Source organism: Indicator indicator, chromosome 3, assembly GCF_027791375.1.
Source record: "Indicator indicator isolate 239-I01 chromosome 3, UM_Iind_1.1, whole genome shotgun sequence".
NCBI classification, from domain to species: Eukaryota; Metazoa; Chordata; class Aves; order Piciformes; family Indicatoridae; genus Indicator; species Indicator indicator.
The window spans coordinates 48,942,722-48,954,774 of NC_072012.1; the positions used below are offsets into that span (position 1 = coordinate 48,942,722).

The following is a 12,053-nucleotide window of genomic DNA, read 5'->3' on the forward strand; positions in this document are numbered from 1 at the left end:
AGAAGATTTCAGCTGAACATGAGGAGAAACTTCTTAGTGGAGGGGTTGGACTTGATGATCTCTTGAGGTCCTTTCCATCCTCTAATGTGCTGTGATACTGTGATAATAAATCACAAGGGAGCGACAAGAAATATGAAGATATATTTAGGGGGTAAATATGAGGATATATTTAGGGGGTCTACTCATTAAAAGAATGAAAAGCAGCAGCAAGTAAATACAACAGCTTGCAGAATGTTTAGATTCGTACACCATTTACAGTTTGCTTAATGATATGTATACAAGGATCGAAATGATCACAGCCTCTTCTGTAAATGCCGGAGGATAGTAAATCTAGCAAAGTCAAACTATTTAGAAAGGCTCCAAAGTGAAGAAGCCTCTTAAGCATGAAACATAGCACAGGTGAAGGGGTGTCCAAGGGCTTCATTGATGATCCTTTATCATCTTAAAGAGTAAAGAGCCAACGTCTTTTCCCCTCCAGAGACTCCCAGAGGGGGTCCTTCAAGTGCCAGTGGCAATCTCTGAGGTGGTTTCTGAGGTGACTGCAATGACCTTTGCATTCATATTTCATTTTCTTGCCCTCTTAAACCTCAATAAAACCTATGCATAACTTAAGATATTCAGATGCATGTAAAACATTTAGCTGCACACAACCTGCAAATCCTCCTGTTATTTTTTGTCATATTACTAGGATAGCAAAGGTTTTCTTGACTCCAGAGGCCAGAAATATTGTGTCACAGTGGTTTATATTGCTCTGAAGATTAGTCACCAAATCAATTAATCATTAGCAAATACGTGAATTGCATTGAATCTCAATACTTCAGTAGTGCCTGCAGGCACTGTGACAAATCCAGAAGCAAATTTTTCTTGCAAAACCAATGAATCATTTAATTAGTATGTGACTTGTGCACTTGTAGATGTGAACTTCTGCTTTTAACTTGTCTTCAAACACAGTATTATGATAGAAAACAGCTCCATGGAGAAAGACCTTGGGAGTGCTGGTGGGCAGCAAGTTCTGCATGGGACAGCAACGTGTCCTTGTGGCCAAGAGAGCCAATGGCATCCTGGGGTGCAGCAAGAAAAGTGTGGCCAGCAGGGCTGGGGAGGTTCTGCTCCCCCTCTGCTCTGCCCTGCTGAGACCACAGCTGCAATCCTGTGTCCAGTTTGGGGCTCCCCAGTTCAAAAGAGACAGAGACCTATTGGAGAGAGTCCAAGGGAGAGCCAGGAGGATGCTTAGGGGACTTGAGCATCTCCCTGTGAAGAGAGACTGAGAGCCCTGGGGCTGTTTAGTGTGGAGAAGAGAAGGCTGAGAGGGGATCTGATCAATGTCTCTCAATAGGTGAGGGCTGGGGGTCAAGTGGAGGGGGCCAGGCTCTTTTGGGTTGTGCACAGCAGTAAGCCAAGGAACAATAGAGACAAACCTGAACATAGAAAGATTCACTTCAACACGAGGCTATTAGGCCATCTACGTGCTCTGCTTAGCCAGAGGAGCTCTTTCCTCAGAGCCGAGGCCGTGCAAGAAACACAAGCACCCATCTCCCGAGGCAGACGGGTTCCAAACAGCCGCTTTGCAGCACACCCCCGTACGGTGAAGGCCCAGCACCGCCGGCCCCGGGCGCCGCGGTCCCTTCCCGCGAAGGCACCGCGGACACGCGGCCTGGCATGGCCGCGCAGAGCAGAACAGAAGCGCGGACGTCTTGGGGGCGGGAAGCGGCTCTCGTGGACGACGAGCAGCAGGCGCCGCAGGGCGGGGCGGCCCCGGCAGGGCGGGACGAGACGGGACACGGCAGCCCCCCTCCCCGCCCCGGGTAGCCGCCACTTCTGTAGCCGCCGGAAGTCTCTCCTCTTCGCACGGAACTGACGATTCGCGTCCCGCCCCCTCGCTCGTTCGCTCGCTCCCTCCCTCACTCCCCCCTCCCGGCGGCGGCTCCGGAGCCGGGCGCGGCTGGCGGGGCCCGAGGCACGGCCGGGCGGGATCATGGCGGACGGCGTGGATCACATTGACATCTACGCTGATGTGGGCGAGGAATTCAACCAGGTACGTGTGGCCGGCGGGCGCGGCGCAGCCCCTCCCCTCCTTTTCCTTCCCTCTCCGGCCTTCACCGCCGCGCCGCCTGCAGGGCCCTCGGCGAGGCGGCCGCGCCGCCGCCGCCATTGTTCGGTCGCTGCGCCGCTGGGCTTTCCCGCCGCCGCTGCCGAGGGCACGGATCTGCGCAAGGATGGGGCGGGAGCAGGCCGCGCCTCAGGTCCAGCCCGTCCCTGCCCACGGGTGCTGCCGGGACCTGGCTTGGCGGGGAGCGGCGCGCCCCCCAGCCGTGGTCTCTGAGGGGAGGCTGCAGGGCGGGAGAGGCACCGCTCTGCGCCGCCAGCCACTGCTTGCCTTCTCAAGTGCCCGCGCAGGAGCGAAGCCAAATCCCTTTTCTGCCTCAGGTCGAAGGAGACCATAGGGGACGGGGCCCTCCCGGATGCGGTGGGGAGAGCAGCTTCTTCCCCGTGGTGGAGGGGAAATACTGCCATTGTTCGCAGATGAATAAAAAAGCCTCCGAGCGGCCCCTCTTTGCGGTGGAGGCAGGACTAGTGCAGCTTTATTCTGTAGCGCTAGAGAAACTCTTTTCATTTCCTTTTTTTGTTAAAGTTTTTACTAGTTATTTTTTCCTAGTCGTTAAAAAAGCCACGCAGCTCTTCTTTTGAGGAGGAGCTTTGTTTTGATGGGGAAGTGTGGATGGAATAAACAGAACTTCCCTGGCTCATAAGCAGTCCACTTTTCTGGGTCTTTTTTTACCCCTCATTTTCCCAAAAAAGCTTGAGCCTGCTATCCTGCCGAAACTTAGTGTTCGCATCAGTTTCGTGTGCCATCTGTCCCGTTTGTCACGCTTAACGTTTTGCAGGTTGTGTTGCCCCAGATTGCATTGTTCGTGCCCTAGAGCATAAATAATCAAGAACAACTGCACTTTCACACATTTACTGGGTTTACTGAGTGGTGCCCAATTGTATGCCTGCCTACCCCTACAGAGAACTGGGAAATAGGTAATAGATTATGAAAGTCACAGTTAATTTGGATAGCAACTTATAACTCTCTCAAGAAAGTTTAATTCTTGAGATACTTATTGACAAAGTGATTCAGAATATTAGTAACCACATAAAGGTATGCCATAAAAGAATGCCACACTAGAGAACAGATGATGGGAAGGACCTGATATGCTCTTAGTTTGCCTACATGTGAGGGTTTTCACTTACCGTTGAAGACCCATTATATGACTTTAAATAGGGGTTTCTTTAATCACACAGTATTGATTTAGTCAGTTCCAGGTAAAACACTGATAGCAAATACAGTTTTTCAGAAAAAAAATCATTTTAATCCAGTTGTGTTTGTGTAATGGGGCCAGAAGCCCTCAAGAGTAGAGTAGTTTTGTGATGTAAGTATAGTGCAGACAGATATTCCCATCCCTTCTGTTTTGGCAGTGATTGGTTGTACTGGCCTGCCCAGATTGTGGTTAATATTCCCTCTAGGCATGGTGCAAGAAGTTGAAGGGAGTCTTATGATGGTTTGGGAGACCCTTTTGCTCTTTTTTTCTGTGTTCACTCCAGTTGCTGTCCTGCTGGGGCTGTGCTTCTGTAGCCTGCTTCCTCAGTTTGTGAAACTTGCAAAATATAGGGCAGAAAAGTGAGAAATGGCTAGTGCCCGTTTTCCCTCAGCTTTGTTGGGAGCGTTTTTGTTGTGCTTTTGTTGTTACCCACCTGCACCCCCACCCCAAAAATTTTTTTTTTCTAATTGCTCTTTGTTCGTCTCCAAATTTTATTTTTTGTGACTTTAATATTGTCTCAGGACCTGCTTGGTTAACTATGTTAATTAAAATAGGAAGTTTTGCTGGGAGAGATGGATGCCTTTGCACTTTACTATTTCCTTCTGTCAAGTATGAAAGAAGGCTTAGTTGTTACTGCCTGCAATATTACTTCTAATTCTAATTTTGGTGGGTCCTCTAGAACCTTCCATTCATGAATTGAGCTGTTTCTGACTTGAAGCTAGCAGCTTAAGTTAAGATGCGACATGATTCTGCATACTTGTGGATAGCTGAAGATGATGAGAAAATGCTATAGAAACAAAGTGATTTGCATTATTAATTTATGTAGTGGGCATTTTGTGAGATGTTATTTGTAAGGAAAAGTTTGCTCTACGTGTAAATCAGTAAGATATAGTTTCTTCTTTGTGCTACATTAATTTGACTTGATATTAGTTTGAGGTGGACTATAAGAACCCTTTCCATTAGTTTTGCTAGTAGCAGGGACTGAAAAACCACACTTGAGCAGCATTGTTGTTCTGGATACAGTATAACTTTATTTATACCTGAACTGGGATGAAACTTTTTGTTTTCATCTGCAGTAAATGGATCTTTTAGGATTTGTGACTGAATGGGCCTCCCTTGGTGTTTTGCCTTGTTCTGGGCATCAGGGTACTTCTCCTTGTGGCTTTTCTGGGATTTTTATAGGGCCTTTTCAGAGGAGAAGGAAGGGAGGGGATCTTCTGCTTGATTAGCCTTAAATGATCCACAGGTTCTAAGGGTGAAATAAAGACCACAGAGCCACAGGTTTATGAGCTTGCTAAGATGGATGGCCAACTGAGAAGTGTCTTGGGTTATATTTACTGTTGGTTGAGTTGACTAACTCAATTTTATGTCAGATCTTTTTAGTAAAATTATGTCTTTTCCATTCCATCTGGAGCTCATCAAAACTATGTCAATGTTGCCTCTTGTTTGTTCATTAACTTACTGTTCATTGTAATCGTATTGTTTGTCCTTGGACTTACAGCTTTACTTAATTTGGCTCCCACTTAGTTGTATTTATTTTTTTAAATTGTGCTTTCCTTTCCTTTTTTTTTCCTTTTTTTTTTTCCTTTTTTTTTTTTCTTTTTTTTTTCCTTTTTTTTTTTCCTTTTTTTTTCCTTTTTTTTTTCATTTTTTTTTCATTTTTTTTTCCTTTTTTTTTTCCTTTTTTTTTTCCTTTTTTTTTCCTTTTTTTTTTCCTTTTTTTTTTCCTTTTTTTTTTCCTTTTTTTTTTTCCTTTTTTTTTCTTTTTTTTTTTCTTTTTTTGTTGTTAAGGGTTGGTTGAGTCATTTTCCATTTTGCTCTTCTAAACTGGCTTCTACATCCAGGGGTCTTTTGTATTTATTTGAAGTCTTGTTTTGAGACAAGTCTCAAATGTAGTACTTCTTGCATACATTTCTTGCAATCTGTAAGAAGTAGGTGTTGCATGGCATTTGTTTACTTTGACCACCTCCCTATGCACATTGCAGCTCTTCAAGAAAAAAAGAGATCTGTGCTTCACATGAGGTCTGCATAATCTGTATGCAAATAGCTGAGGCTGGCATTCTCTTGATGGCAGAATACTATAGGTATAGAGGTGCTTTAGCAAATATTAGGGTGTGATTTTATACACAAACCCCTAGTGTATCATTGCATGATACTGGGATAACGAGAAGCCTGGGCATGAGAGGCCAGCTTGTGTCTGACTGAAGGTTGCCTGCACCTTTGGCCATCAAACCGTTACTTTTCTTCAGTCATGAAGATGTGACCACCTTGCATTGCCAAGTTTTCTGGTGCTCTGATCAGCTTTGTGTTTCTCAGGTGTTGCTTTTGTTTGTTTTTTTCCCCACATACTCAAACAGTAAACAACTGTTTTTATTATACACACACATATATATATACACACACACACATATAAAAATCATTCTGACCAAGCAGAGTATACGAAACAATTTAAGAATATCTTATTTTAATGCTATGGAGGAAGTGCTGGCTTTGTTTATACTCTAATGAGTATACTTGCAGGGTTGCATTGTAGGTCTGTACAAACATGCCTGTAGTGTTATAGCTTGATATTTAAATGATAACAAATTAGAAATGAGCTTTGATTTTTGTATTTGGTAGCTGGACAATAAAAATGATACAGATGGAATAAGTAACTAAGAGGCTAATTATCTTGAAACCTCTGTGGCTACAGATGCTTAGGAATGCATGTTAACTCTCTTGATTCCATGTCTACAACACAGTGAGAAAATTATTTCTTTATGTGATAAGTAATTGAAAGGTAGTATTTAATGACTACATAAAAGATCATTAAGCCCAGCCTTTATATCAGGAAGATGGTTGTCTCGTTACGGGAGGGGATGGACACGCTGTGGTGTAATAAATTTCTACTCAGAAGGGCACAGCTGTCCTGGTCATAAAAAACACAAGCTGGCAGACAAGCTGTATTTATTATAAATTTTATGCAGAATGTCTTGTTGCATATGTATTTCCTCAGTTCTGTTGAGCTGCTGAAAAGGGTCTAGGGAAGAGAAAACCTTCATATATTTGCAAATATCAAGCTACAAAGAAAACTTTAGACCATCTTCTCTGTCACTTCTTAGCTTTGTTCCAATGCAGACAGCAATACTAACTATGTTTAATTCATACTTTTGACTACTTGGGAGTTTTTAGTTGCTCTGTTTGACAAGGGATCAGCTTGCTTAAATTTTAGTGGTGTGTTAGTTGTACAGCTTAGGAGTGTTTGGGCCTGTAGAGTAAATATAAATCTTAGTCTAACAAACTTGTTCGTGGTGGTGGATGTTTCTGCCAAAGGCAGTGTGCTATTTTAGAAACATCAAAGCCAGCTGTTTTGTTAAGGTTCCTGTCTGTGTTCAGCAGCTAATCGAAACCAGAAAGGCTTTTGCTTATCTCTATAACTTCAGGACCTACAACCTTTTTTTAAAAAGTAAGGATGCTAATGTCTGTTTAGAGTGTTTGACCAAACAGCACTGTAAGTGGAATGGAGAAAAATGATAAAGGAGAAGCCAGATAATTTTTTTTTCTCCAGAAACAATAGGAACTTTTAAAATTAAATTTTATTTAAATCACTGATATATAATATATATGTGTGTACATAGATATGTATATATATGTGTTTGTGTGTGTATATTTAATGTACTTTTGGAGGCTTAATTTAGTGTTTAACTCTTAAATTGAACAGAATTGAGTGGATAAAGCAAGTCTCAAAGATGGATGTATGGTTCAAGGAAATTTTGTTAAAAAAGAAAAAAAAAAAGAAGTTTTTTCTAAACCAGCATTTGTAAAGGGAGTGACCAGTTGTCCTCTGCAACTCAGAGGAGTATGGCTGCTAAGTTCCAGAAGAAATAGCAGTTTTAATTTATCCCTTCTGGATACGACCATGATGTTCCACGTGTTTATGGTTTTCATATTTCAGTGTTGCATAAAAACCTGCAAACTGTAATTAAAATATGAAAGATTGAGGTAGGGCTGAGTAACTGAAAATCTAACAGCCACCCTGACATGAATCTGAGAGCTTATCTTTTCAGTGCCCTTTTACTCACCCAGCACCACTTCATAGCACAGCATGTGGAATTTCAATCCCGGTTTTCCAGAGCGAATGCTGCAGTGTTTATGACTGTGGTCTAGTTAAAACATGGACTTTGGAAGTGTGTTACTCCTCTGAGTTAGTTGTAGAGGAGGCCAGAATAACCATGCTGACTTTGTTTTGTAGCCTGTTTATCTGCAAGATTGTGAGTGACTATAGTTGAGCAGATAAAATTTCTTTAAGTGCTTGAAGGTTTACTCTTAGGAAGTCAGAAGAGGTCAAAACCAATTCCTGGTAGAGGCAGAGCTTTTGTTGAAATAACTAAGAGTGGAGAAGTATCACTTCCTGTATTCTTTTTCTTACTCTTCTGCATCTAGGGAAGAAGGGTGTGTTTAGGTAAGTTTCCATGGTACACGTATAAAGGAAGAAGGGTTATTGGATCTTGTGCAACAGCCATCCAGACGCCTTTCTTCCATCCACACTTGCAGTTGCTGACTCAGATCAGTCTCAATCGTTTAACCACACACCTTGTTGACAGACTGCTAACCGAATGAATTCCGTGCTGGCTGCAGAACCAGCATGATGTAAGAGAATATTGTGGTGAACAGCATCAGGTTTTCTGTTGTGTCTTTAATGATTTTTTTTTTTTTTTTTAAATTGAGGCACTGATGCTGTCAGACGCTTTGACCCCTCAAAAAATTGGGTGAAGACTGTACTACCCTTATAATTCTCTCTCTCCTTTGATGGTGACCTGAAAGCCTATGTGATGGAAACTTCATGTGTTCAGGAGGAGTTTCTTGCCGCTAGGGAAGTGCAGCAGAGCACTCCGGTATTTTGGTAATGCTGACCTCAGCCTTCTCAGAGAGATAGGTTAGTGTACATCTGCTGTACGACTGGTGGCTGCCTGTTTGGATCTGCCTACCAAGACTAAATTCTCTTTCCCTGAAATCATCGTGCGTGCACACGGATGACTGGAATTACTGCACATTTAGCAGAGGATTTCCTTAATTGTCTTGTCACATCATCCTTAATCTTGCTGTAAGATGTCATGTTTAGGCCTGTCCCAGGCAGTTGTTTGAACCTACTTTCATTAACTATAGTGATAGAAGGAATCAAACTGGGATGGAGAACTAGACAGGCTAAGTGAAAATGTGAAACCCTTACTTAATTGAATCATGCTAAATTTAAGAAAGATAATTTTTCTGTTGAAGTTTAGGGTTTAGTGAGACAGTGCAGTTTATTGAAGATCAAATCTACTAGACCGATAATGCCAAAACTTAGCTTATCTGGTTTATTAATTTTCAGGTTTAGTGATACTTACTCATACTTAATGTGTAGCAGATGATAATGTTTTCATATTTTCAAGATAGCTCACCATCTGATGATGGTTGTGAATGTATTTGCGTTTAATCAAGTTTGCTAGCTTTGCAGCTGCTTTTCTGTGGAACCCAGCTTCATTCTCTCTAGTCACCATATCTAATACCTTAACCATTCTATCTATAATGTTTGTGTGGGTTTCTAGATATGGATTCACAAGATAGCAGATGCTGAAATACGTCTTGATGCCAAAACTTTGTGAGGCAGTTTCTGTTATGGGTCAGGGTGGAGGAGTCATAGACTCATAGATTTGTTTCAGTTGGAAAAGACCTCCAAGATAGTTGAGTCCAAGCATCAACCTAACACCACCATGGCTATTAAACCATGTCTGGAAGTGCCTTGTCTACATGTTTCTTGAACATCTCTGGTGGCCGTGACTGTACCACCTCCCTGGGGAACATATTCCAATACTGCCAGTCTTTCAGTAAAGAAATTTTTCCTAATACCCCATCTAATCCTCCCTAGGCTCTTTCCTCCTGTCCTATCACCTGATACTAAGGACAAGAGACCAACCCCCACCTCACCACAACCTTTCAGCTAGTCCTGGAAAACAATGAGGTGTCCTCTCAGCCTCCTCCAAGCTCAACAATCCTGGTTCCCTCAGCTGCTCCTCATAAGATTTATTCTCTAGACCTTTCATCAGCTTTGTTGCTATTCTCTGGACATGTTCCAGCACTTCAATGTCCTTGTAGTGAGGGGCCCAAAACTGGACACAGTATTGAAGGTGCAGCCTCACCAGTGCCAAGTACAGGAGCATGATCACTTCCCTACTTCTACTGCTCACACTATTTGGATACAGACCAGGATGCTGCTGGCCTTCTTGGCCACCTGAGCACACTGCTAGCTCATGTTCTGATTGCTGTCAAGCCACCATCCCCAAGTCCTTTTCTGACTAGCAGTCTTCCAGCCTTTCTGTCTCAAGCCTGTAGCATTGCATGGGGTTGTTGTGATCCAAGTGCAGGATCCAGCACTTGGCTTTTTTAAACCTCTCACAACTGACCTTGGCCTATTGATCCAGCCTGTCCAGATCCCTCTGCAGGGCCTTCCTACCCTCAAGCGGATCAACACTCCTACTCAAGTTAGTGCAAACTTAGCAAGAGTGCACTCAATCCCCTTATTCAGATCACTGATAGAGATATTAAAGAGACCTGGCCCCATATTGAGCCCTGGGGAGCACTGCTTGGGACTGGCCACCAACTGGATTTAATTCCATTCACCACCACTCTTTGGGCCTGGCCATCTGGACAGCTATTAACCCAGTGAAGCATCCACCTATCCAATCTGTAAGAAGCCAGTTTTTCCAGGAAAATGCTGTGGGAAACGATGCCAAAGGCTTTACTGAAGTCCAGCTAAACAACATCCCCAGCCTTTCCTTCATCCACTAAGCAGGTCACCTTGTAGAAGGAGATCAGGTTTGTCAAGCGGGACATGATCAACCCATGCTAACTGGGCCTGATCACCTGCCTGGATGCCCTGCGCATGCTGCATAACTGCACTCAAGGTGACCCATTCCATGACCTTCCCTGGCACCACAGTCAGATTAACACATCTACAGTGCCTTGGGTCCTCCTTCTGCCCCATTTTGTGGAGGGTTTTGCCAATCTCCAGACAATCGGGATCTCCCCGCTTAGCCAGGACTGCTGGTAAGTGATGGAAAGTGGCTTGGTGAGTAGTTTTGCCAGCTCCCTCAGTAGCTCAGGCCTGGGAACCCTCTGCAGGCTTTTGAAGTCCCAACTTTTGTATGTGGCGAAGTATCCTGTGAAAGTCGATGCTGTCGAATAGTCCCTCGGTAGCCCATGAGTAAATACATTAATACATAGAAACCTGTAGGTTTACTGAATTTTATGAAACAGAATCCTGGCCCTTCTGTGAATCAGGAGATAAAAATAAAGTTAGGAGTGCAGTAGAAATCTGAAAGGTAGAATACTGTGTTTGTCAAAAAGGCTCTTGAAGCTCCATCTGTTCACTCTACCAAGTGTTTTGATGGAAAAAAGATTTACTTGGAAGTGGATGTTAGCCTCTCATTTTGCACGTTGCTCATGACTGCTCATGTCTGCTTCCTTCTGAGAGAAGGGCTTGTAGGATTTTTGAATTTCTGTTACAAGGGCAAAAATATTTCAGAACAGTGATCAGACATAGTTTCTGTGGATTTTGTTTTTTCCCCCCTCTCAGTTTAGAATGTAATAATGTCATAAGAATTGTATGTACTTTAATGTGGATGAGGTTGGGGGTTGGTTGGCTTTCCAGCAGCGCGTGTGTTGGATCAGACTGACGATGTCTGTGGAATGCAGCGGCTGTCACAACATTTTCTTTCCACTGAGTTTGAGGTGTGTTTCGTGTTGAGTATAATCAAGGTGTCTTTTGTGTTTTTAGGAAGCTGAATATGGTGGGCATGATCAAATTGATCTGTACGATGATGTGATTTCTCCATCGGCGAATAATGGAGATGCCCCAGAAGATCGTGATTACATGGATTCTCTCCCACCATCTGTTGGGGATGACGTAGGTAAAGGAGCTGCCCCAAATGTTGTCTATACATATACTGGAAAAAGAATTGCCTTGTACATTGGAAATCTTACTTGGGTGAGTATCTCACTACATAGGTGTATCCAGGAGTTTTAATTGTGAACGTAGTTCTCTGTAAATATTTTTGGCTTTAAAAATGGTTTAATATAGGACAAAGGAATTGCAGAATTGTCAGAGTTGGAAGGGACCTCAGGGATCATCTAGTTCCAACCCCACTGCTATGGGCAGGGACACTTCCCACTTGATCAGGTTGCTCAGAGCCCATCCAGCCTGGCCTTCAAAAACTTCCAGGGTGGGGATTCTGCCTCCTCTCTGGGCAACCTGTTCCAGTGTTTCACTACCCTCATGGTAAAGAATTTCTTCCTAACATCCAATCTGAAACTACCCATTCCTACTTTTGCTCCATTCCCCTCAGTCCTGTCACTCCCTGACACCCTAAAAAGTCCCACCCCAGATTTCTTGGAGCCCCCTTCAGATACTGGAAGGCCACAAGAAGGTCTTCTCGGAGCCTTCTCTTCTTCCAACTTGAATAGCCTCAACTATATATATGTAGGCCCCCAAGCAAGGCAGGTAGGTTTGTTTTGTTGGTTTTTTGTTTATTCTTTTACCTGAAAGCTAGTAAGCCTCTCTAGAGCTGTCTTGATAACTGAAAAATTGAGGAAATGTTCGGTAAATATCACCTCTAAAGTTTCCTCGTTTTAGTGTTTTGGAAGGGCTGTTTGTGCTACCATCTTCTTAGGGTTTTCAGAGGACTGGATGAAAGAGAACAGGCTTAAACCACCAAGTACTTGATTCTTGCAGCT

The 12,053-nt window shown here is 43.3% G+C and overlaps 1 protein-coding gene across 1 annotated transcript in view; it reads left to right on the plus strand.

Annotated features, from left to right (window-relative positions):
- Positions 1 to 1,975: 1,975 nt before the first annotated feature.
- CPSF6 (cleavage and polyadenylation specific factor 6) overlaps positions 1,976 to 12,053 on the plus strand; it is a 28,043-nt gene continuing 17,965 nt past the window's right edge. Inside the window, exons 1-2 of the mRNA XM_054399504.1 lie at positions 1,976 to 2,035; positions 11,098 to 11,307. Of these exons, the coding sequence (XP_054255479.1) occupies positions 1,976 to 2,035; positions 11,098 to 11,307 (270 nt within the window). The remainder of the gene's footprint in view (positions 2,036 to 11,097; positions 11,308 to 12,053) is intronic.